Source organism: Mchenga conophoros, linkage group LG6, assembly GCF_057382185.1.
Source record: "Mchenga conophoros isolate Kocher_MC1m ecotype Shallow Benthic linkage group LG6, M_conophoros_male_GT1.1, whole genome shotgun sequence".
NCBI lineage: Eukaryota > Metazoa > Chordata > Actinopteri > Cichliformes > Cichlidae > Mchenga > Mchenga conophoros.
The window spans coordinates 15,492,079-15,518,612 of NC_140531.1; the positions used below are offsets into that span (position 1 = coordinate 15,492,079).

At 41.7% G+C, this 26,534-nt stretch overlaps 1 protein-coding gene across 16 annotated transcripts in view; it reads right to left on the minus strand.

Annotated features, from left to right (window-relative positions):
• Nucleotides 1-2,672: 2,672 nt before the first annotated feature.
• The window catches only part of sorbs2a (sorbin and SH3 domain containing 2a), a 64,156-nt gene continuing 40,294 nt past the window's right edge, over nt 2,673-26,534 (minus strand). For 11 of the 16 annotated variants that reach the window (XM_085276421.1, XM_085276420.1, XM_085276429.1 and 8 more), the window contains 16 exons: nt 26,481-26,531; nt 26,135-26,351; nt 25,878-25,992; nt 24,181-24,252; nt 19,445-19,501; nt 18,576-18,625; nt 16,519-16,694; nt 14,248-16,080; nt 12,715-12,791; nt 12,384-12,481; nt 11,881-11,995; nt 11,642-11,770; nt 10,862-11,056; nt 6,986-7,023; nt 5,653-5,759; nt 2,673-4,274 (listed from right to left, as the gene is read on the minus strand). In XM_085276421.1, the coding sequence (XP_085132547.1) occupies nt 4,213-4,274; nt 5,653-5,759; nt 6,986-7,023; nt 10,862-11,056; nt 11,642-11,770; nt 11,881-11,995; nt 12,384-12,481; nt 12,715-12,791; nt 14,248-16,080; nt 16,519-16,694; nt 18,576-18,625; nt 19,445-19,501; nt 24,181-24,252; nt 25,878-25,992; nt 26,135-26,351; nt 26,481-26,531 (3,392 nt within the window). In that variant the 3' untranslated portion in view covers nt 2,673-4,212. Of the gene's footprint in view, nt 4,275-5,652; nt 5,760-6,985; nt 7,024-7,341; nt 7,426-7,890; nt 8,353-9,173; nt 10,215-10,861; nt 11,057-11,641; nt 11,771-11,880; nt 11,996-12,383; nt 12,482-12,714; nt 12,792-14,247; nt 16,081-16,518; nt 16,695-18,575; nt 18,626-19,444; nt 19,502-24,180; nt 24,253-25,877; nt 25,993-26,134; nt 26,352-26,480; nt 26,532-26,534 lie in introns of all 16 variants that reach the window. The other 5 variants (XM_085276431.1, XM_085276423.1, XM_085276424.1 and 2 more) reach the window with 5 other exon arrangements.

Here is a 26,534-nt window from a genome sequence, read left to right on the forward strand (position 1 = left end):
AAAGAAATGTCCTTGTAGCTGAGAGCCAAAATACTGAGATGGTTTACTTGAACATGCAGCTGCCTTCTTATTGGCACACGACCGCCTTTTACTGCAGATTGGTTTCCTCTACTGGCTCCAAAAGAGAGTCAATCTCTGTCAACTCCTGTATTAAAAGATTGCCTCTGGGGTTGGGGATTCAGTTCAGTGATTTTACGTCACCTGAAGCAGAGATGGGCAGTAACGCGTTACTGTAATCCGATTACTTTTTTCAAGAAACGAGTAAAGTAAGGGATTACTATTGCAAAAACGGTAATTAGATTACCGTTACTTTCCCGTAGGAACGCTGCGTTACTGCGTTACTAAAACAGTGATTTTTTGCGAGAATGTCTCATGACAGTGACATAAGCGAGTGCGCCTTTAGTGACAACAGCTGTGTGCAGATCAACAATGGATCACATATCGATTGTGGGAGAGAGTATGAGCGTGTAGCGTTTAAAGCGTGGAAGTACTGACCTTACTTTGAGTTTGATTCCATAAAAAGTGACAAAAACATTAGCGTCCGTTGTGCGTGGGAAGAAAACTTCTTTTTACAGCGAAAAAACCCCAAAACTTCCAAGCAAGCACCGAGAAACTCGCGGATTCTTCCACTGACCGCGGCACACCTGCACCAGGGTAAACCTCCGCCTACCGCAGTCCTGCTTTACAGGTGAAAATAGAGCAACAGGACCGCTGAGTCTTTGACTTTATTTATTTTCTGCTGTGTTTTACTTGCATCTATTTGAAAGACTGAGTGTAAACACAAAATTTTTTTTATTTTATGTGCTGGAATGTGCAGAAAATAGGTTTAAATGTTAAACTAATTTATTCAAGTCAGAGAATGTTGCATATAATTAAATTTTTGCTTGATGCATAAAGTTAAAAGATTAAAACTGATAAAACAAGTTTTAAAAAGAGACTTTTCCATTTGATTACATTTTGTATGATGGATTATGTAGAAAAAGTAGAATTGGGCTGAAAGATCTATCGCTTTATCACCTATTCAGGTTGTAAATCGTGTTTTTAAAAAGTAACTAAGTAATTAATTACTTTTGAAAATAAGTAATCAGTAAAGTAACGGGATTACTTTTTTGAGGAAGTAATAAGTAATTAGTTACTGATTACTTTTTTCAAGTAACTTGACCAACACTGACCTGAAGTCAACTGGACTGAAATGGATGTTTGAATTCTTTTTGTGGCACTGACACCACAAACACTTGCCTGGTTGCAGGGAATGGAATTACGTGCCCTGCTTTGAGTTCCAGTCTACAAAATTTGTGTTTTTAGTCAGCTAGCACTAATTAGTAGGTACTCGTGTCCATCTAAATTATATGTCCTACCTTAGCTAGGGCAGGCAACAATAAAATAATTCAAGTCTGAGAGGGAGCGACCCGCCTCCAGCTACTCTGGGCTCTGTTTTCTGGTTTAAAAAACAAAAGAAAAAGCATCCGACACAAGATTTCTCCAACCACAGGGCTTTTCACCGGTTATACATTGGTAGTTTCCAGTAGTCGTGTATACGTTGTAGCAGTTTACTGTCACCAGGGGGCGGTGTCCATGACAATCTGTCTGTTGGTCCTTTAGCTTAGCGTCTACTGAGAATAGGGCTGAAGTAATAATAGACAAAGACCTTCTTAGTAGTGAAGTGAAACCAAGTGTTAAAAACGGTTTAAACGGTTGTTCTCTGCAGGTGCTTCCTTTGCTTTTCGTGCTGCTCTTTTGATGTTTTACGTTTTAATGAAGGGGGAAAAACCCTTCATGCTGAATTCTGACGTCACTCGCTTTCGTATTCCAGCCCACATTTCTATCAATCAGCTTTCAACCTATGCTTAATGTGAGCACCTAAGAACATCTGTGTAGGTTGTATACCCAGAACTTTTCACTCTGTTCAGTCCAATACCGATGCAAACCGCTTTGCAGTTTTTAAATTCTGCTTGACGTCAAAAGTGAACATTAATTCACGCGTGTGTCCTGTGACCTTCTGGTAGGAGAGGATTTATGCCAGGGATTTCTAGATTTCTGCCTATGGCACCTGAGATTTTCATTTCAGGTGGATGACATAATCTTTTTCTGTTGAGCTGAAAGAAAAAAAATTGTTGGAATATTTGATCTACCAGCTGGATTTTATTAGCAATACAGCCCCTTAAAATCATCCAACAAGTCCTACAAGAAATACTCAGGTCCAAGAGTGTGCATTGAGTTCAATAATAACATGAATAACATAAGATTTACACCTTCATACACGTATAAACATATCAGCAATCAAATTCATCTCCTTGCTTCGAATTTGTTCTTACGCTCGTATCAAAGGCAGGCAGAGGGCCTAACGTTTAAACACTGAACACTTTGTATGTTCTCTGCACACTTTCATACACTTTCTAAACTACATATGCATAAATTATTCTTTTTGTTTTTGCATCACAGGTTTACATATACATGGCTATTAAATTAGTGAGCTGGATTTAAGGCAGCGATCACCAACTCTACTCGGTCTACCTACAGTAAATTCACTTTAAATACCCCACCAACGTAAAAACGACGAACTGGAGCAAAGAAAATCCTACGAGCCCGGCTACACGAGACGTTCTCAGAAGAATGCGGGTTAGCACCACTGATGATGCGAAATGGAAAGAAAGAGGAAACCAAACGTGATGGTGGATGAGAAAAAGCCGACTTTATAAAGCAAGTGGATGTTGGCCATTTTACAGCTCACATACAAAAACAAAAAAAGGCTTACAAAAACACGACACGCTCACACTCGCACACAGTGAACTCACGCCGGCTGAAATGGTGAATGACAGAGAGTGACGTGAAGGACAGTGAATGATAAAATATTTTAAGGTGCTTTTACATCGTTTTGTTGTCAGTGTCCATTCTTTGTGAAGAAAACAAAACAGAGATCAGTTACTGAGAACGACACGCTAAGATGGAAATTGCCAATCATTTCACAACAGTACAAACATGAGTAATGACACACTACCCACTCACTCTGACAACAGCTATAAAAGATCCAACAGCAGTTCTGTGATTTCCAAAGGTTTTCAAAATTCCCGTCCTGTATCTGACTTAAATAAATTCATCATAAAACAACAGTAAGTTCTTTTTAGCCCATTAACCATTGTGTTTTTGTTTTTCTGTAATCACTCAGAACCTGGACTTTGAATAATGATGACCATAAAATAACAATCATTCAAATGTAAGTTAGGTACTGTTAAAATATGCTTAAAAAAAAATCCCAAAAAAAACAATGTGGTGCTCCGTTCTTTCTAAAAATCATCGTATAACACAGTGAGACCAGCCTTCGTCTTCTAATAAATATAATACCTAAAAAAAGGTCAGTAACCTTTCTGCATACACTTTCAACACACTCCTCTCCCCCGAAGCCAGGCGCAGTCAAAATGACCTCTGCTGTGTAAAATCTGAAGTGAGGTTAAAAAAAGAAACCAAAGAGATTGTTTGTGATCAAGTTCAGTAAAAGTGCTTCAATTCTAACGTGAAAATAACTGAACAGCAACAACGTGTTTACTAATCTGGAGCTAAGTCTGTGATAGTGTTTTTCTTCACGTCTGCAGTATTTAAACTTATTGTTCATTTTATTAAAATAATATCCCCCAAAGTAAAACAAAAAAACATTTGCTGAACCATCCTTTTACCTGGCATGATGATGCAACACGTTGGCTCCTAATTTGCCAAAACACATCTGGCCTCTGACACAATACTGCTTTCCTTTAACACTCTCTGCACTAAATCTTTGTGGAGACATCTGTAAATAAACACTGAAGTTAACTATAAGTGATTTAAATTTTGAGTTACTGGAGAAAAAAAAGGTATTCTTGGTGATCTTAATGTCCTTAAACAACTGAAAAAGAAAGGAAAGCATCACTGCAGATATACTTCCGTTATTGTCAAAAGTCAAAGGTCACTGGGTGCAGCACAAATCTTCGGTTCTCCATAATAGAAAAATAAGGGTAAAAAGATAAGTTTAAAAAATGCGTTATTACTTTATAGAAGTCTTCCATTAAAGATGGCTAGTTAGAGCTAAGTATTTTGTCTGTGTGAAGCTGACAAGCCACACACATACACGCAAACACAAACGTGTGCTGCAGGTCTTTGTTGATGTCCTGCGGGTGCTGTGCTGAGGAGGGCGATGAACGGGTCATAGAAAGGGGCTGGGTCAGCGGGAGTTTGGAATCATTATAGCTGCTTCACGTAGTTTCCTGGGAAGGTTCCAAACAACTTGCTCCTTCGAGAGGTCCCTTCACAAACACAGAACAATGAAAGGAAACTGTCAGGGCTGAAACACGACTATGGCACAAATGTCAGCTGTAGTCTAGAAATCTGCCAACTGTGGAGATTCAGAACTACACCAACATTTAAGCAAGTTTCATTTTTGAAAAACAAAGAAATGACACTTAATCTGTGCTCAGCTGTGAGGGATATGGTTGTTTTGTCTTCTCCCACAGTCAGTGCTGAAGCCACACTGACATCTAGTGGTGTGTCTAGTTTTTCTACATTTTTATGCTTTAGTTTTCCTCTATTTTTTTAGAAGGTTTTAGGTCGTGTTTGTCTTTACACCCTGACTTTAGACATTAAATTAAGGAGGGGGTCCAAAGTTGGTGTTCTCAAATCACATTAATTTCATGGTCCATTCGGTCCATTGTAACTGACTAAACCTTTAACTCATACATTAATAATGGTTAAAAAGCTAGAAACCAGCACAAACACAACAGGAAAAAATAACAAACAAAAGCACAAAATGCACTGTATAAAGTGTAAAAGTTCCTTGAGGTAAATTCTGTGATTTTTGTGAGTATCTATAAAATTATATCGATTTTTTTGATATATACAGTGGTGGACAGAGTTATCAAATTCCTAATTTAACTGAAAGTAGTTCAGCACTTTATTGGAGTCATTATCAAGTTAAACATTGACTGTATTTATTTTCTGCATTCTTCCTGCTTATTCAGTCAGTGCGCTCATTTCTGCTTCATTTATTATGACAATTATCGACGTCTTGCTGGTACTTCCTTAATTCTTTGTGCCACAGATTGAACAAAGTGCTGTGGAAACATTCCTCAGAGATTCCAATCCACATTGGCACAATGTCATCAACAACCTGCATGCTGCAGCAGAAATCATTTTTTCAATCTTCTGATGTCCAATTTTTCTGAGCCCATGTAAATGGTAGCATCGGTTTCCTGTTTTTAGTTCACAGGAGTGGGTCCCTGTATGGTCTTCTGCTGCTCTTTGTATTCAGAGATGCTCTTCTGCATAACTTGATTATAATGAGTGGTTATTTTAGTTACTGCTGACCTCCTATTAGTTGGAAACAGTCTGGCCATTTTCTATTTTTCAGGCTGTTCTGCAGAGATGGTTATTTGGGAAAATCCTGTACATTTTCATCAGGTCCTCCTGATCATTACTACATGCCTAAATTCATTGAGATGCTGCCATGTGACTGGATGATTGGATTTTATACATTTATAGAAGAGGCAGGCAAGTGTAACAATATAATTCTACTACTTTATACACTTATATAGTGATAAACTCACTTTAGTTCATCATGTGTTTGGCTCAATGCATTTTGTATTTCTATCTCTATTACTTTTGTTGGCTGATGTCTGTTCATCTTACCAACAAACCAGCCATCATCGCACTTCTCCATCACATCAACGACGTCTCCCTCCCGCAGCTCCAGCTCATCCTCATTGCGAGGCATGTAGTTGTACAGCGCCTGGTACCTGGGTTGGAAAAGATTTGATTTTTATTCTTTGGCAAGTATTTCTTCACTATTAAGCAGAGATGGGCAGTAACGCATAATCTGATTACTTTTTTCAAGTAACGAGTAAAGTAAGGGATTACTATTGCAAAAACGGTAATTAGATTACAGTTACTTTCCCGTAGGAACGCTGCGTTACTGCGTTACTAAAACCGTGATTTTTTGCGAGAATGTCTCACGACAGTGACGTAAGCGAGTGCGCCGTTGGTGACAACAGCTGTGTGCAGATCAACAATGGATCGTATATCGATTGTGGGAGAGAGTATGAGCGTGCAGCGTTTAAAGCGTGGAAGTACTGACCTTACTTTGAGTTTGATTCCATAAAAAGTGACAAAAACATTAGCGTCCGTTGTGCGTGGGAAGAAAACTTCTTTTTACAGCGAAAAAAACCCCCAAAACTTCCAAGCAAGCACCGAGTGCGCTACGACGTAATGGGAAACTCACAGAGAAACTCGCGGATTCTTCAACTGACCGCGGCACACCTGCACCAGGGTAAACCTCCGCCTACTCTACTCCTGCTTTACAGGTGAAAATAGAGCAACAGGACCGCTGAGTCTTTGACTTTATTTATTTCCTGCTGTGTTTTACTTGCATCTATTTGAAAGAGTGAGTGTAAACACAAAAAATATTTTATTTTATGTGCTGGAATGTGTCAAAAATAGGTTTAAATGTTAAACTAATTCAAGTCAGAGAATGTTGCATATAATTAAATTTTTGCTTGATGCATAAAGTTAAAAGATTAAAACTGATAAAACAAGTTTAAAAAAGAGACTTTTCCATTTGATTACATTTTGTATGATGGATTATTTAGAAAAAGTAGAATTGGGCTGAAAGATCTATCGCTTTATCACCTATTCAGGTTGTAAATCGGGTTTTTAAAAAGTAACTAAGTAACTAAGTAATTAATTACTTTTGAAAATAAATAATCAGTAAAGTAACGGGATTACTTTTTTGTCGAAGTAATCAGTAATTAGTTACTGATTACTTTTTTCAAGTAACTTGACCAACACTGCAGTTAAGTACAGCTAATTTAAACTGGATGGGTGCAGTTGTTTTGATTACAGTTAATGCCACACACACACACACACACACACACACACACACACACACACACACACACACGCCTTTTAAAGCACAGAGAAAGATGTTAATAGCAATTCAAAAAAAAATTAAAATCATACTACTTACGGGTCTCCTCCACCGTGGAGTGCATCTTGTACTGACCGCTGAGTTTTAGAGACAAAGAGAGAAACACAAATGATTAACACAAATTTGTGTTTTGCCATTTGTGGAGCTTTTGTTTAGTGTTTGAGGAGAAAAGATTTTAGCAAGTTTTTTTGCTCTAAGATACTTTTGATTTTTATCTTCTCACAAAGTGAAATTATAAATCATCATATGACAAAAGAACAAAAAGAAATGAACCAAAAAAAGCATACTGTAGCACGTTATCAGTCATGAATGATATGGTTATTCCCAACATCTCCCTCCTGCACAGAGACAGGAGTGCACTATGAGCATGGTTGAATGAAGACATGCCCCCCTACCCTTCGACCTCTAACGGGTGACAGATAGGACCTCCGGGACAAGATGGGGCTACGAGGGGGTTTACCACCAACAATTGGATCCTGCTTAACAGGCAGAAAGACCAGAAGCAACACACCTATAATCTTTAACAGTAACCAACAGCAACCTCGACTCTGAGCTCTGCACACAGACAGAGAGTCTAAAGACATGCTGTAAAACATCATCAACATGCTGATGCCAATAAAAAGCCTCCTAATCACAACACAGTACAGTTACAGCTCACAACTCTATTAACAGTTATTCAAGCATGTATTCTGCTGCCTCTAAAATCATCAGCTGGGTACTTACATGTTAATATAATGAGAATTAGTGCCTGAAACTAACAGTACTGCTTGCATTGCATCTATAAATCTGATTATAAATTGTAATTAATCTTTGATATATATAACCAATCAGTTACTTCTCAATTCAGTTCACGTCTTAGTAGTTAGAGAAATACACTATTATGAGAGTTCTTATCATCCTCATCACCACAAATCAACGGCATACTCGTTACATGCCAGCTTTACCTTCACCTTAGGCGACCTACGTCCTTGATGTGGTACAGTTGGGGCAGTGGGGGGACAGCGCTGAGTGGAGGGTGGAGGGGCAATGTTAGCGGGAGGAAGGGGAAAATTTGGCTCTGAGATGGGACATGTCGTGACCGGACTAGAAAGAAAAGGAGAGCTTGAGGGGTGAGCGACAGACCGCTGAGAGGGATCGTCTGGAGGGAAGTGGAGGGGAGGTGGTGAGACAGATGGAGAAATTGGAGGCAGCAGTGACGTTGTGAGCTGAGGAAGGGACGGAGGACGAGGGGAGGCATGGTCACAGGAAGGGACGATACTACGATTGTGCTGCTGTTGTGTGTGGGAGAAAGAGGATGAAGGGCAAGCAGAGGAAAAAGAAGTGGAAAGCAGGGAGGTCACAGGGGGTGGTGTGGAGGGGGAGGAGGGACCATTGTGGGGAAACTGAGTAGATGGAGACACTTCAGCCTACGGGGTAAAGACACACATGTGAATACTCAAGTGTAACCACGGGATGAGCTGTTCTGTTTGTGATTTACTACACCCCAGACGGGACATGGAGGAAAGTATAATTAATATATATATATATATATATATATATATATATATATATATATAAAACAATCTTGTGATAAGTATCCTAATTAACAAAAATATATCCACTAGTTTCCACTGAGTATGAGATGTTTCCAAAAAATCTTGTGATCAGTGTTGAATGGAAATAAGAACACAAGTCTATAATGCGCCCTAGACTAGACTAGATAACAATAATAAAAATAATGTATTATTTTTTAAATCAGATGCCAAAAATAACACAATTTTTAAAAAAAACTGGAAAGAGAACTCAAGTGCCTCTTGAACACTAAATACACCCCCCCCCCACCCCAAAAAAACAAACAAACAAACAAACAAACAAACAAACAAAAAAAAAAACAACCCTGGGTGTACTGCACCTACAGGAGCTGCTCGGCCATGGAAACCAATGCCAAGAAGCTCCTGGTGAACAGTTTCTATGCTGATGTTAATGCCAGAAGAGGTTTGGAGCTCTGCAGTTAATGAGTCAGCATAGTGCTAGCGACTTATACGCACTATGCGCCTCAGCATTTTGCAGTCGCGCAGCAGGAGATGGGAGAAAACAAAACAAAACATAAAAAAAGGACGATGGGACACACTTGCTAATTTTGGCGGGGAATGACATCATACAGTATATTAACTTAATTCCTCAATGTCCCTTCTAAGGCCCTATAGCATTTCCAAACTCAACAGATGTAGTGCACACCATGCTGTACCTGTGGGCTGTGCATCTGATTTAAAACTCTAACATCCTGCTCTTTCTCACTTCTAGCTTCATCGTCTTCTTCAATGAACAACTCAGTGTATTCCTTTGCTTGTACTGACGGTGGTCTATGTGAGTCAAAACGTTGCCCATTCACATTTTTTGACTGCTCTCCCCACGAAACACATAGGGGCTCCATTGTTACAGGCTTGTGAAGCTGCACTGCTAACTGAAAGCTGCCTGTTGAGTTGCTTGCAGGAGTGACCGCTGGGGGCTTTACGTCCGACTGATGGGATTCTTCCGCTTTTAATGGGAAGAGCCTGCTTTGGGACGTTTTGGTCAGCTTAGCTGCTGAAGAATCTACTGGAGATGATCTCAAAACATCACCATCATCTGTGCTGCTGGAACCATCCAAAAACATGCACAACAGCTCATCATAAGGGTCTTTGACTTGCAGTTTAGTGTTCGGGGTTTCCCTGCTTTTGTTTACTCGTACTGTGGATTTGTGCTCTTGTGCAGGAGGTGTGGCTGATTTTATCGGCTCTGATAAAACCTCAGGTGTAGTAATTCCTAAGTTTGAGTCTTCCTCAGTGATATGCAGTCCTCTGCCACAGTTATATTGAAATGAAGAGTCAGGCAGTGGAGAGGTTAATGAGAAATGGGGGTCTGGAGGAGGAGGAGTAGGGGGGGAGATGGGTGAGACAGCTGTGGTGTGACCTAAACTGAGGTTTGCGTCTTTAAAAGTGGGCGTTCTGGAAAATTCTTTGCAGGCTGTGGTTGCTAGGGATGACAAGGTGAAACTTTTTTGTGGCTGTGCAGATGAGAGTGCTTTGGGCTCTTGAGCCTTTAGGAGAGATGCAAGGTCAGAGGGGAGAGGAGGCGGTGTGGGCGGCAGAGGGGTGTTCGTGAGGGAGCGAGCTTGAGTGGATGCTGACGGCTCCACTGTGAGGGACAGCCACTCGGTGGTGATGGCTTGCAGGTCAAGGCTTCTCAAAGAGGGGTGAGGGGAGGGGGGTTTGTGGGTGGTGGGTGGTGGAGGTGGATGATAGAAAGGCTCCATGAAAATAAAGCAAAAAAAGAAGGAACAGTGGGTGATTTATGAAACTAGAACAGAGACGTGCTGTGTGTTTTTATGTACGTTTTGACTCTTCAAGGTAGAACAGAAGACTTACTATAGTTAAAGTATTCACTAATTACTAGACTACCGTTACACCAGAGGGAAGTTTTGGATCTTTATTTTCTTTTTATTTGGGGTGCAAGTTGATAACCAACAGCTTTTTTTAAGATGAAGAAATACCCCCCAAAATCACATCTTAATGAATTTATGAAGCCCCTGAAAGAGATGCATTATTTACATTATTGCACTGTCGTACAGTCAAGTAAAGTTTATTTATAGAGCGCATTTGAAAATAAACAGTGTCCTCTGTAATAAACTTTGACTATACATACATCCCATACAACTGTGAGGAAAACTGCATAAAACAGGAAATAAAGAGACCATCACACAAACACGTGATTTTAAACAGTAACAATGTAATTTAACAATAATTAGGCTCTGATTACTTATAACTTTGATAAAATAAATAATAAAAGCCAAGTTCAAGTATAACTTAATCAATATCTTCAAGGCACAAATCTGATCTGAAGTTGCTCTATTGTTTTTTGTGGCTTGACGAGTAAGCAGGCTCTAGACTCTCTTACCTTGACGGGTGTGGAGCTTGGTGTCCTGTTGCTGGGGTAACCATGTGGATCTATGTGATGGGCGGAGCTTTTGGATGGAGATCGCTTGACAAGGTCAACGTAGGACACAGGAAAGATCCCCTGTTTGGTTGTGTCTGGGATTTTCCCCTCATACCAATTCTGATCCACCTGCCTTATCACAATCACTCTCTCACCCTGCACACATCAGACACACCAACAACACACAAACAAGGCACTTAGCTGCAAATCAGGAACGGTGGAATGAACAGGACCCCACAGCAGGTCCTCTCACACTTACTTAAACCACAATGTGGCTTTTTTCCCCATGTCATTTTACATCATTTTGTCCCACTCTTCTTAACGGCGTTGCTTCAGTTCTTTGTCATCAATTTATGCGCATATCATTATGCACTTTCTTGCTTTTGACTCAATCATTGTAACACATCGATTCTTTTCTTTTTCAGCCTTTATGTTATAAATTTGCTGCTGTGCTTGAGATCATTGTCCTGTTGCATGGCTCAGTTTTGGCCTAGCTTTAGGCCTCAAATCTGATATGAATAGAGGAATTTATACAATATGTCTGCTTTATCAAACTGCATTTGATTAGAAGTTCCTTCCTATGGAACAGAGAATACCGGGAATTTAGTTCTTCAGAGGACTGCATTTTTTTTTACTACAATTTAGTAACATCTTTACCTTTAGATATAACTGCAAAAGCCAGCACTTCAAATATTTAAATCAATGACAAAAACATTATAAACATGCTTTAAGTTGAAATACCTTTCTCAGTGACAACTCCACGTTAGTATCAGCGTTAAAGTTGTAGCGGGCCACTGCCTCTCCAATCTCTCTGACATGTGCTGGAGGAGGAGGACGGATTGGCTGCTGCTTCTCTGAAGACGGCATCTTCTGTAAATGTGTGAAAAATGGTGTAAACCTGTATGCGTGTCATGTTGGAGGAGATGCATATTCAAATACAACCAAGCCATATTCAGACCAGAAATCAGCAGCCGACTTACCTCTACATATGCTATAGGGAATATTCCCACTCGCCCACGGTGTTCTCCTTCATACCAGTTGTTATCTATCTGCCTGATGATGTTCACTGCATCACCCTTTTTAAATGTCAGCTCCCTGTAACACAGTTTTATGAGTGAAGGGCCTCTGCATGCATCTTTCATCCACTGCATGGACATAACATAGCAGCTGAACAAGACACGGTGACTTCTGCAGCACGAGCATCGGTGACAAAATGTCAGCCAGGAAAGCAAAATAATATAAGTAATAAGAGCAAAATAATAAGAGACAGCAATGCAGAAAGCAGCTTTATTCATGCATACATCTAAAAGAAAAAAAACCCCCATCAGATTATGGTGGTAAGGTGTTATACTGGTATACATGAAAGCAATATTACAACTACAAAATGTAAATAAAGGACATTGAGTTTGCTGACGTGCAGTTAGATGTCTGCGTTCTTAGACTCGGCTCTCTCACGCGTGCACTCTAAGCTTGTTGTACTCACTTGCTCGTTTGTGCCTTAAAATCATAAATGGCTCTTGCAGGTTGTTTCTGATGGAGGAGAGAGAACAGAATAAGTTGTGTCATCTGTTTATGGGAGACCTAAAAGAGCGGAGTGAGAGAAAGAAAGCCCACAAGCATTACCAGGTATATGAAACACGTATGTAACATAATTATTTTGAATTTTTAAGAATAAATATAAATATCAATGTGCTACAGAACTGGGAAATTAAAGACAAAGACGTTACCCTTTTGAGCACATTGATTACATGTTATTTGAGAGAAATGCACCGTGTATAAATGTGTTAAGTGCACCACCAGTTCCAATGTTGTACCTCTCTGTCAGGAGTGGGTCTTCTGTTCTGGGGTGTGTGGCGTCCATCCAGTGTGGAACTCCTGGAGATGTCCTGGTCTGTGATTAGCAGAGACACATGAAAAGGTTCACAGGAGTTACTAAGCGAACATGCCACATCACCTACAATACAAAGTGTGATCTGGGAAACAGTGATGATGCCACTCAAACAGGTAAATGAGGGAATGGAAGCTTGGGTCATAAACAGGTGTGTTTTATTTGTTTTTCATTGGAGAAAACAAGGTGATTGGACAACAGCACAAATAGACACATGCGATGCTACAAAATACCCGGAAAACAAAATGAAACACGGGGAATACAGAGCAAAAAAATATGGCAAACAACAAAAACGTAGGATCAAAAGGATTACGGGAAAGAAAATGACCTGGTAATAATGCGATAACTATAAATAAATGTTTGAAACAGACAAATGATACAAGAAAAACAAAATGCATTAAAAAAAAAAAAAAAAAAGGAACATTCACAACAATTTACCCCAAACATCAACCTTGTCTCTTAGAAGTTATATTTCTTTACAAATAAACTGAAATAACAAATACGGTTTGAAGGAAACTGTAACCAGATTATTATTTCTTACTCTGAACATGAAAGTAGATTTTTTGAACACATTCACTGACAACACATTTAAAACAAAAGTGTTTGATCAATATCCACCTGAAGTAACTACACATCCTGTTCTGTTTTGTGATTTGAGGTTTAGACACTGCCTAAACCCAACTATAAATTCAAGTCTACACGTAAACCTCGGCTTCTGGTGAGAGAATTCAATTCTTTGTATAGCCAAACTCCAAAATCCAGTTAATGACTCGTTCATTAGGAGCCTAAAAGTAAGGTGTAAAGAAATATTACATCTTTGAGACAGGATTACAGAGCAATATACTGTAAATTCTCAAATATCTGTCTTCCAAAATTGCAGAAAACAAAGCCAGCATTTGAAACAATCCCTCTCCTGTTTCAAACCCTTTTCATCAGTGCTAAAACAGACTTATTATACTTGGACCATGTTATTTGTATCCCTCACTGTACTTTTGTACTATTTCACTGTAATAGTTCAGCTTCTCCACTGTTTTCTTCATCTGTTCATTGAGGATCTGCCAATAAAACTCCACATTCTGTGCAGTGTTTCAAATTAAAGCAGAAGCACTGTCCTCTTATTTTACTAAAAAAATAGCAGGAAGCTTCACTCACATTAACTTAACAAAATAAACAAATAGCCAGATTTGTCTCGAGAATTTACAGTAAATGGGTCTTAATCAATGCCATACAATTAAACAGAAAAGCATGGTAATGGAAGTGTCGGCAGATCAATGAGGAGAACTGGGCAACGAGTGCAGACAAAACTGAAAGAGACACTGAGATAAATGTAAGTGGATGTATATGTGCCTTCGTGTATTTATGCTTGTATGCATGCATGTATTTGTTGTGAAACACACTCATGTTAAGTGACTGCTAAGTGTAGTGTGTATCTGAGGTGTTACATGTGTGTTATTTCCACCTGAGTAACAGAGACCATTTCCATTGCCCTGCTCCTCTCCATAATCATTGTTGTTTGAGGTCTCCAACTGTCGTCCATAACAGGCACTGATTGGTGACTGTATCCGTGGTGACTGTAACCGTGGTGTTGAGGGCTCTCCTCTATATGAGGCATACCCAGTGGGGCTACTGTCTGGGTACAACGATGCAGAGGAGTGACCGCCGTGCCAACACCCCCTCCTTCCCCGCAACGAGGAGCTGCGTTCTGGCACATTTGGCAGCAGTTCTGCCAAGATTCTTCTCAGGATGCTATCATCAGGTGCCCGAGGGTTTCTGTGGCCTCTCTCTGCTTGAATGTGCTCATATATGTCTCTCAAAGCTGCATCTAGCGCTTCGTAAATTGCCTGTTTAGACTTGGGTCTGCTACCTCGACCTCCGCCCCCACTGCATCTTCTAGAGGTAGGTGGTGAGCCCTTTTTCCTGCGGAAAGGCACTGGACTGACCAGGAAGGCCAGCTTGGACATCGATTGCTGGGATTGTGAGCTCTGGTTTTGGGAATGGCTGCTGCGGGTCTGCTGTGAAGGTCTCTGGTGCTCCTGTCGCGCGCGTTCCCGCTCATGACGTATCATGGTTGTGAAACGGGTATATGAAGCCGGGCAGCGGCCTTTGCAGGTGCTGATGAGATGGCGGTGTTGGTAGCCTTGGCTCTGGCCAAGACTCTGGTGACCAGGATGATGGTGGTGATGGTGGTGGTGGTGACGGAGGTGGTGGTGATGGTGGTGGAGGGTGGAAGAGCCGTATAGGCTCTCAGAGGAGGTTAGTGAGCAATGGTCAAAGTCACTCTCACTGCAAAATGACGAGCCTTCAACCTGAATGAAGTCACTGAGGTCAGAGGCAACAGCGTCTTGTTCACTGTCAGAATAGTCTGGGTTGGCTTGGGGGCCTTGGAGAACAGGAGGAGCGGGGAAGGACCGTCCACGCCCGGGGTCTGGTCCAACACGAGGCTGTCCCTCAGGGGGGCTACGAGGTCGGTGTAAGTGATCCATGGTTTGAGGTACTGTTCCACTGTTTCCATTGTTGTCTTCTTCCAGTAAAGACTCTATTGAAAAACGGCGTTTTGGATAACTGGGTGTGACACCACCACCACTGCTAGCTCGAGATGATGAGCCACCTGGTGTGGTGGTGCCTGAAGGCACCTCGCCATCACCCAAGTTAGGCATGGATTTGGATTTCTGAATAAGACGCTCATATTCAGAAATGCGGTTTGGCACCATATCACGTGGCACTTCCACACCCCAGGAGGGTGTCCAAGGAGAGAGGCGATGCCGAAGCAGATGAGGCTGACGCTCTAGATCCAGGATGCGCGCACGGACCGACCGGATGACTTCAGATGGAATTAGCTGAGCTCTGTCGATCTGGTGCATCTTTCGATAGAGCTGGAGAAAGCCCGGCGAGTCGTGTGCTCGTCGTCGATGGAGACGGGGTAATGAACGAGTAGATGATGATACTGTGGAGAGATTTCCATCGCATACCAGTGACCCAGCACTCTCTGAGCGGGTAGCATTTCGTCCACCCGAGCTAGAACGCCCATCGTTGAGTAGGTCATCACAACTGCGTGACTTTAGCTTGGCAGGAGAAGCTGGCGCTTCCTCTGCACTGCTCCACGTCTCAGCATTCTGGCGTTTTGTCTGCCAGCTGTTCTTACAACAGACAGACTGTTTGGAGGAAGAGCTGCCATCTTGGCTGCCATCCTCATTTGAATTGAGAGGGTCAGATGGGACTGGGGGAACAAAGGGCTGCTGATAAGGACCTGGAGAGGTCAAACTGTTTGAATACATGCTGCATGCGTCCCCACCTTTTAGATGTCCAATAGAGAGCAGCGTGGTGAGAGAGAAGAAGGAGGAAAGCAAGTTAAGAAATAATACCCAGCAAAACAGTAGAAGAGCTGGGGAGAGGGAGAATAAACAGGAGAGAAGAATGGATGGAAAAAACAGATGACTTGATGTTCTTTTTTTTTTTCCTTCAGACTTCCACCAATCAGTGAACTTTAAGGTTTATACCAGAAAGGCATCATATTGCAAAAAACCCAACAAAATCATATAAGCACAGTTCACATGCATGTGTTGGGAAAAGAAGGGAAAACAAACACAACCTGACCTAGGGTGAGCCTTTGGTGGCTAAACAGTAATGGTAACTTTCTTCTGGATTTGCCAAACAGCAAAATACAAAAAAATATCTCTTTTCATGAAATACCCAGAAGTGAAAGAAGCTGCATCTGTGAAAGCGTGGCTACCTTTGGCTCTGGAGGGTGAGGATGGTGAGGAACGAATGACGGGTTTCTTTAGGCTGCTGCTGGGTCTGTAGGCATCCACTGGTTTAGGGGAAGTTGCAGCTCGGCTCTGAGATGGAGCATTCACTTGGGAGCTTGACGGCTCAGACTTCCTTCTCTTCCTGTAGTCACTGGCAGCACTACAATAAAGAATGGGCCAAACAGTCAGTGAATCCAGTTTGCAGAAGGCGAATACAGACACTATAAATCTCCTGTGGGAGCACTGTTTATTTACCAAAGTCATGAGTAGTTGAATTGACAACAGGCAAAAAATAAATAAATTAAAAGTAACCCAGTAGTTTTAAGAAATAACCTCTTTTGTAAGAAATGATGCTACTGACAAAAGGAGATGTTAAATTTACATAGAATATGTCTGTGAAGGTTCTCAGTCATCCAGGTCATCGTAGTCAAAGGAGCTTGCAAAGAAAAGTGTCTGGACTTCTTTAAGTTGCTTGAAGACGTTTCACCTCTCATCCGAGAAGCTTCTTCAGTTCTAAGGTCAAATGGTGGAGAGTCCCAGATATAAAACTAGTGGGAGTAACCCCCCACAGAGGGACAAAAGGACCCCCTGATGATCCTCTAATCGCCTGAGCCAAGGTGTGAGACTGGGTGTGGGTCCCAATCAGCCAGAGTTTCGGGTGTGTTCATTGTGAAACCTGGCCCCACCTTATCATGCGAATTCCTGAGGTCAGATGGCCCAGGATGTGAGTGGGCGTTAAGGCGTCTGGGAAGGGATCTCAAAACTGGATTATAGATGGCAGAGAGTTGGTGTCGTAAACCCCCGCCTCTGTTCAAAGATGGTCGCTCACAGTGGACATAGATGGCTTCTTTCACTCCTCTTTCAAACCATCTGTCCTCTCTGTCCAAAATGTGAACATTGGCATCCTCGAAAGAGTGTCCTTTATCCTTAAGATGCAGATGGACTGCTGAGTCTTGTCCTGTGGAGGTGGCTCTTCTATGTTGTGCCATGCGCTTGTGAAGTGGCTGTTTGGTCTCTCCAATGTAGAGGTCTGGGCATTCCTCGCTGCACTGTACAGCATACACCACATTGTTAAGTCTGTGTTTTGGCGTTTTGTCTTTCGGGTGAACCAGTTTTTGTCTGAGCGTGTTACTGGGTCTGAAATGCACCGGGGTGTCATGCTTGGAGAAAACTCTCCTGAGTTTTTCTGATACACCGGCTACATAGGGGATGACAATGTTGTTGCGTCTGTCCTTCTTATCCTCCCTCGCTGGTGTCTGGTCTTCTTTTCTGTGCCTCTTTGCTGACTTTAAGAAGAAGAAGGCCCGAAGAAGGCCACTGAAGAAGCTTCTCGGATGAGTAGTGAAACGTCTTCAAGCAACTTAAAGAAGTCCAGACGCTTTTCTTTGCAAGCTCCTTTGACTTTACATAGAATACTTTATAGGTTTTATATATTGAGAGAATGTTAAAATCACTATGATCAATATGAAAACCTTGAATACATTTCTAGTATATCTAAGATCATCATACAAAGTACCAGATTATACTTAAATCCAAAAACAAAACAAAGGGAATAAAGTAACTTGAGTTTTAAATGTTAAAAATCCAAGGGGGCTTTCTGTTCAGGACAGTTAAATAAATGACCCGGCCTATTCATCACATCCCCGCTCTGCCCTCTCTCTTCACAGAGTATAATGCATCTGAATAAGCAGGCCATTGATGAAAGGGAGTGGGATGAGGGGAGGAATGGGGGTTGAGGGAAGGACAGGAGGTGAAGAGCAGCATCAATAGGTTTGCTGGGTTCATTTATTCTGGCTCAGCTCGTGAAAAAAAAAAAAACGAGGCAAAGCGCCCTACCATCAGTGACAAAAGCAAAATTAAGACTTCACAAGTCATCATTTACTGCACACGCACGAGATGTTTGTGCGAGCGACAATATAAGAAAGACCTTAGTTTTTCTACTGAGCTGAATCACAACACGGACAGCTGCTGGTGAAAGGATGGGGGAGGGGGAAGAGGGGATGAGGGTGATGCAGAGGAAAATAAAAGAAGCAGCAGTTACCTTGCAGGTCTCTCTGGAGCCTTGTCAGCAGGAGTGATGTGGAGGGATGTCTGGAATAGGGCAGACAACAAAAGAGAAAAGTGAGCCCCGCAGGAACAAAGACTTGAGGCAGAGCAGCTTACAATACACAGCCTGCATGCGGTTGTTGCTGTGCCACACTCAAAACACTCCCCCAGCGTAAGGCGCAATGGATGCTGGTTCCACATGGCACACCTGACCAAGAAGAGGCCCTGCTGGTGCACACATACCGAAGACAAATTTCTGGTCTCTGTCGTGCTGCTCTGAAGGATGATGGAAAAGGTGATGCACTGAAGGGTGTTATGGAGGTTCAGCTCAGGGGGGCAAATGTTACCCTGCAAAAACTGGCATGGATCAGCTGGAATGGGTCTTAGTGGTATAGAGTGTTCAACGCTGATGACAAAAGTAGGGAAATCAACAGCATCGATTGCAATCACATTTATACTGGGATAAATGTGTGATTACCCTATGATGACTTGGGTAGGTGCAAGTCCCCAACCCCCATGATCATGAACTAGACTGAATTGGATTGAGAAAAATGATGGGTGGACACTTATGTCTGAAGCATCTATTGGTTTTCTAAAGTTTTGAGCTCATACTGTAATGTTACCAAAGGCTGATAAAAAAGAATGACGTGAACCAGCACTTCAAAGCTTCAAATGTTCAACAGCCTTCACAAAACAACCCACTCAAATTTTAGTAAATGGCTAGCATTTTAATTTAAACTCACAGTACATTCATTTTTAGCAGTCGTATCTTAAATATGTCTTAGCAATCGAGATCCTGATTGCTGTAACGGGTTAGAAATGGTACAATTAACACTACTGGAACACTTGTGAATGTGAGATTACCTCAATGCGCTGGCGAGCGGAGATGTCTGGATTATAATCCAGCCGTTTTTTAGGAGGCTTGAGCCCCAAGCAGCAGCAGTGAGCAGGAAGGGGAGGAGAAGAGGAGGAGGAATAAGAAGGTGAAGATGGAGGAGGTGAAGGAGGAGAAGCGGTGGTGACATCATGGGGGGGAAACAAACAAAAAAAAAAAAAAACATGTGGAGAGAGTGACACCTGTTAGAGAATCTGAGTAACCACAGACAACCACAGCACATGTGATTTGCTTGTATCAGACACTTGTGCACTTACACCAACACATTGACACACACCTACATATATCTATTCATCACACACGTTCTTTGATATACACTTTCTAATGTATTCTATTTATTAGTTTTTTCCCTTAAACTGCAGATTGTCGAGGCTAAAACAACGCAGGCCTACTACACCAGTCTATAAACCACACCAACACACGCAACTGTGCCTATTTACCACACACACATGCAGAGTGTAAGAACAAGCTGTAAGCAAAAAGCAAAGTGAAGCACAAGCTGCGACATTGTGTTTCTTTGAGAGTGCAAGGACTTGCACAATCAAATGCTGTGACTTATCGCCTCAATCGAAAACTGAACACAGTGTGTGGTTCTGACCGTGGCCGTATCAGTCAGATAAAATGTCTACACTCTAAGGGCTTATTGAATGATGTGAAACAGTGAAAACATTGCAGGTAGAAATCTCACAAAACAGCTAAACATGACTGTGAGAAGACAGAAAGTCATGCTAGATCTGAATGTGAAATTTTCACCTGAACATTTCGAATAAGCCCAGCAAGTCAACACCTGATGTCATGCGCTGGCATGGACAGAGGCATGTCCATGTGACACTTTGTAAATCAGACAGGTTGTGGGTAATTTGATCCCACATTTATGACTGGAGGCGATCTCTGTTTCAAGTCACTATGACATTATTACCACTTACATCCATCAGAGGGCACTAAAGCATTTAGCTTCAAAGTATGCAGAGAGTTCCCTCATAGTACTGCAAGGATCAAATGAATAAACAGGGTATGTAAAGGCAGATTGACAAATAAATACTGGCATGTACAGTACTACGCAAAAGTCTTGAGCCATTCTTATTCTTTATGTTCTTCACCACAGTCTGAACTCTCTCAGGCAGCTTTCTTGTCATTTCTTTAAGTAGACTTCAGCAATAGTTCTCCAGGCTGCAGCTCTTTTTTCAGTGTTTCTGCCTTTTGTTTTGTTCTCTGTCAAGATGATACCACAAGGCTTCATTAATATTAATGTCCCGGCTCTGGGAAGGCCAATACATAACTGATAGTGTTTTACTTCCTAGGTATGCTTTACAGCATTGGCATTGCTTTTGAGGTCATTATCATGCTGAAAAATTAAGCCACCAGACGCTTTCTCCCAATACCACAGGCTGAAATGCCCCAAACCATGACAGTGCCTCCACTGTGTTTTATAGATGGCTGCAGACACTGTTGTACCTCTCTCTAGACCTCCTCTGTACATACTGATTACAATTTGTGAACAAAAAGTTTCAAATTCAGATACATGATTATAAAGCCTGCTGCCAATCAGCTGAAGGATTAGCTGCATCTCTCAGGTCTTGTCAGGTCTTTACTGATTTTTTCCTACTTCTCGAGGACATGACTTTTAGCTGTAACCATTTTTTTATGCCTTCTTAGGTCATTTCTTATTTTGTCCCCAACTTGTCCAGTTTTCTAGAAATTTTTAAAACTCACACTGCACACCAAGTTTTACAACAATAGTATGTTATGCCTGTCAACTATTTTCATGGATTTAGCTAAAGAAATGGGAACAAATTATGTGTTTTTTGTGACAGGCTGCTAGTAACAAAGTGCCTAAAGGTAATATTTAAAACTGCTTCTTTGCCAAGTTGTCATACAGTGGGGCAAAAAAGTATTTAGTCAGCCGCCGATTGTGCAAGTTCCCCCACCTAAAATGATGACAGAGGTCAGTAATTTGCACCAGAGGTACACTTCAACTGTGAGAGACAGAATGTGAAAAAAAAATAATCCATGAATCCACATGGTAGGATTTGTAAAGAATTTATTCGTAAATTAGGGTGGAAAATAAGTATTTGGTCAATAACAAAAATACGACTCAATACTTTGTAACATAACCTTTGTTGGCAATAACAGAGGTCAAACGTTTACTATAGGTCTTTACCAGGTTTGCACACACAGTAGCTGGTATTTTGGCCCATTCCTCCATGCAGATCTTCTCGAGAGCAGTGATGTTTTGGGGCTGTCGCCGAGCAACATGGACTTTCAACTCCCGCCACAGATTTTCTATGGGGTTGAGATCTGGAGACTGGCTAGGCCACTCCAGGACTTTCAAATGCTTCTTACGGAGCCACTCCTTTGTTGCCCGGGTGGTGTGTTTTGGATCATTGTCATGTTGGAAGACCCAGCCTCGTTTCATCTTCAAAGTTCTCACTGATGGAAGGAGGTTTTGGCTCAAAATCTCACGATACATGGCCCCATTCATTCTGTCCTTAACACGGATCAGTCATCCTGTCCCCTTGGCAGAAAAACAGCCCCATAGCATGATGTTTCCACCCCCATGCTTCACAGTAGGTATGGTGTTCTTGGGATGCAACTCAGTATTCTTCTTCCTCCAAACACGACGAGTTGAGTTTATACCAAAAAGTTCTACTTTGGTTTCATCTGACCACATGACATTCTCCCAATCCTCTGCTGTATCATCCATGTGCTCTCTGGCAAACTTCAGACGGGCCTGGACATGCACTAGCTTCAGCAGCGGAACACGTCTGGCACTGCGGGATTTGATTCCCTGCCGTTGTAGTGTGTTACTGATGGTGACCTTTGTTACTTTGGTCCCAGCTCTCTGCAGGTCATTCACCAGGTCCCCCCGTGTGGTTCTGGGATCTTTGCTCACCGTTCTCATGATCATTTTGACCCCACGGGATGAGATCTTGCGTGGAGCCCCAGATCGAGGGAGATTATCAGTGGTCTTGTATGTCTTCCATTTTCTGATGATTGCTCCCACAGTTGATTTTTTCACACCAAGCTGCTTGCCTATTGTAGATTCACTCTTCCCAGTCTGGTGCAGGTCTACAATACTTTTCCTGGTGTCCTTTGAAAGCTCTGGCAGGGCGAAGGACACTGTCTCAGCTGAACTATGGACACGCACACACATACATATACTGATACTGATAAGCACTCACTGACGCAACACCCTCCCTACCCCGGCTCCAACGCCACCTCCAACGCTTACCTCCCCCATGATGTGGACATCGGGTCAGCTGGAGGCGCAGTCGAAAGATTGTAGCGGTCCCAGATCAGATGTACACACTGGAACTCTTTCCCATGTTGCTTGTCTGTGTTTATTGTGTTATTGTGAGTTGATACCTGTGCATTCCTGTATTATCCTTTTGTGTTGTACATTTCAATGTTTTTTTTCCTCGCTACCTGGCCTGACCTGTCTCCCCAATGTGATGTTTGTATTGTATGTATGGTCGGCAAGGTCTGTCATCTCGGTTGTGGGCAAAAGACCTGCAACTGACAAATAAAGGCTATCTCATCTCATCTCATCATCTCTTTGGTCTTGGCCATGGCGGAGTTTGGAGTCTGACTGTTTGAGGCTGTGGACAGGTGTCTTTTATACAGATGATGAGTTCAAACAGGTGCCATTCATACAGGTAACGAGTGGGGGACAGAAAAGCTTCTTACAGAAGACGTTACAGGTCTGTGAGAGCCAGAGATTTTCCTTGTTTGAGGTGACCAAATACTTATTTTCCACCCTAATTTACGAATAAATTCTTTACAAATCCTACCATGTGGATTCATGGATTTTTTTTTCACATTCTGTCTCTCACAGTTGAAGTGTACCTCTGGTGCAAATTACTGACCTCTGTCATCATTTTAAGTGGGGGAACTTGCACAATCGGTGGCTGACTAAATACTTTTTTGCCCCACTGTATGTGTAGAGACAACACTGATTCATTCCTTGACTTAGGAGCCTGTTTCATGCTTGAATGATTCATAGGTCAGCGTTGTGAGGCTTAGCTAACAAAAACACATTCTTCTGAAAATGGTGAGGCAGAATGACTGGAATGAAAAAGCAGATTGAAAAAGCAGCCAATGTCCAAAGAAAAACTTCAGAAAGCCCAGAGAACTAAAGAAATTACAAGAAAGTCTGGCTTCTTAGATGCTAAATATGAAGAATTTAGAAGTGGCTAAAGACTTTCGCAAAGAACTGTATGATAGATACTGAACAAAATTACACAAATTATTTAAGAAAGAGTTTAGAGCAAAAAGTAAATATCAGTCGAATCTCTGCTACTGCATCTTTTTTATTAATGTTTTGACTGTTCATGACCTCAAGTTATCTCAAACGTTTGGAGGCCACTGCCTTTAAACCATTTCCTGCTTATTTTTGAACAAGATGCAGAAATGAACCAACTGAAACAAAAGTGTCGAGGTTCACGTGTGAGCATTTTAGTGCCTGCTAGTCAAAGAACCAAAAACCCAGCAGCAGAGAGATAAACCGCAGTTTGTCACAAAGGTGTTTTGGGGGTAAGGAAGGGGGCACCAAACAAGCACCAAACAAGTATCACATGCCCAAACAACTAGCCCCACCCAGTCTAATAGCACAGACATAAAAAAAAAAGTCCCGGGTGGAGTGGAGATAGTGGGTGTATGCCTATGACAGAGTTGTGTTTAAAGGAGTAGCTAGGCCCTGACTTACCGGCCGCCCAAACTCCAGCTCGGAAAAGAACTTATACCAAGGCTCGTTCTCTAAATCTATGTCATCATAGGTCTGGGAAAGCATGACAGTGACAGAGAGAGGAAGTAGAAGAAAGACAGGAGAAAGGAAGTGTGGAAAGAAGTCACACACAAAGAGAGACATGGTCCTCGTGGTTAGGAATGGGCACAGGTGGCAAAGGGAGATGGGCACAGGATGAACCAGGATGAAGGCTTGCCCATGGAAACAAAAGTGTTGCAGCAGAGCCCATTTACAGCTCAAGTTTCACTCCTACAGTACAGTGGTCAGTCAGTCTAGAGCAACAAACTGCCACAATCCAAAAAGGGCTCAGGCTAAACATGTAAATAATAACTGTAACTGACTACGCTTTTGTGCTGCTGTATGCATTTATACAGTCTATAAACATCAAACACAAACAGCACCATGAACCACTCAGAAGTGAATGTTTGTGAATGAAAAAAGACAACATTTAGATGTTTTTCACGTTTTAAAATGATGTCCATATTAATGTTTTAGTTGCCTTAGTTTTCTTGTATGTCTTGTTGCCTTTTAAGACACATTTTAATAAAAGGTCAGCTTGTTTGATTTGTTTCCATTTACTGTTACTTGAACTGTAGAGATGGCATTGTGTGTTTTACCACGCTGTCTGCTCTTTCTAACCCCAATCCCACATAAAATTGAGTTTTCATGCCAAATGAAAAACTGCCAGGAGATGTTTTGTAGGTGTTGTAGTGCTACATCTCTGGCTTAAAAGGAAATTCAGCTTTCAGATGGATGAGTCACCCTGGAAAAAAAAACAAAACAGAAGCCTGGAGCAGAGACTGCCAATCACACAAATGCATTAGGGACACTTGCACACACACATCTAACGAACAAGAGTAACAGAAAAACATTTTTTGCCTCTTAAAGGCCATAATTACCCAAACGAGTGCGTCATCAACATACAGGTTGTTTTAGGGGTGACACTTTTTTACTTTGGTTAATGGAGAAAAAAAATTATACCGAGCAGCACATTAAACAGCGTGGGTCCTTCTACAGCTTTCTCCTTTATTACCTCTGTCTATCAGGAAGTGACTCATGCATTATTGCCCTGGAAGCACTCTCAGCAGTCATCACATAAAACATCTGCGAAACAGCCATTTTTTTTTTGCAAACACAACTCATTTATAACACATTATTCATTATTCCGTCCTAATCTCAAATACTATTTTTTTCAGTCCCGCCTGTCAACACAGTCAGTTTTTGCATTTTTTTCCTGCTATCTGCTTTGTCCTTCACCCCACACAAACATTAACACTGAGTACTGTCGCTAGCGGATGTAAGCACTGGAAGCTTTTAACGCCCACATTGTCTCTGACAGAAGAAGAGCCATGTGAAAGCCAACAATATAATGACATACTAATGTCTGTCTACCAGACTAGCAAGTTTAAAAAAAAAAAAAAAAAAAAAAAAAAAAAAAGGCGCTCTTGCTTGTGACTATTTTTTCACTCTAAAAACAGCCTGAGCAGTGACTGAATTATTTAATCTTCTACCAAACGATACCAAGAAACACTGTGAGGAAATCACTTGATGTTCTCACACGATGCCAGGGTGAAGATAAACAGGGAGGCATTTCTCTGCATATTTTAAGAGGGGTGGGAATTTCAGTATTTAAAAAAAGAATAATAATAATTACTCACTGGTCTTTCATGCTCCAAGATAGAGGACTTCCCAGGCTCGTACTCAAAAATACTCTTGGGCTCTGCGCGGTACTTTCGCGTGTCCACTTTTCGGTCTGGAGGACCCCATTCATTGCTGGTGTGAGAGAAACAAACACATGCTTTTTCAGAAAAAAAAACGCTTGAGATAACTGACATTAAAATAAAGATTATTAAAAATATTACAGCATATCAATATATCATCAATATTAGTTAATATTGAGAAAGTTCGCACTTACGCGTCTGTCAAGTCCCTCTCGCGATCACTGTCTCTCGCCCTCAGTTGGAGAAGGGATGGCATGGGTGGAGGTGGTGGGGGTACAGGGGATGGTGAAAGCTCCCGAGGTCCAAGATGCCCTTCATTGTTATCCGAGGGGCTCTTGGACAGAGGCCTGTACGTATGTGTCCGAGGGGCAGGGTGGGCCATGGTGGTGCTGGATGACAGGCTGTAGTTATCTGGCAAGGACAGGATGGAGGAGAGAGTGGAGGCAGAAGCAATGAGGCCAGTAAGCCAGAAAGGAAGGTTGGGAAGAAGTTATTGATTTTTAGGAAATACAACTTGTGTTACACAGGAGCAGGTCTCACCATTGTTTACGAGAGCATATGAAGCATTGTATGTGTCGGAATAGTCGTCATCTG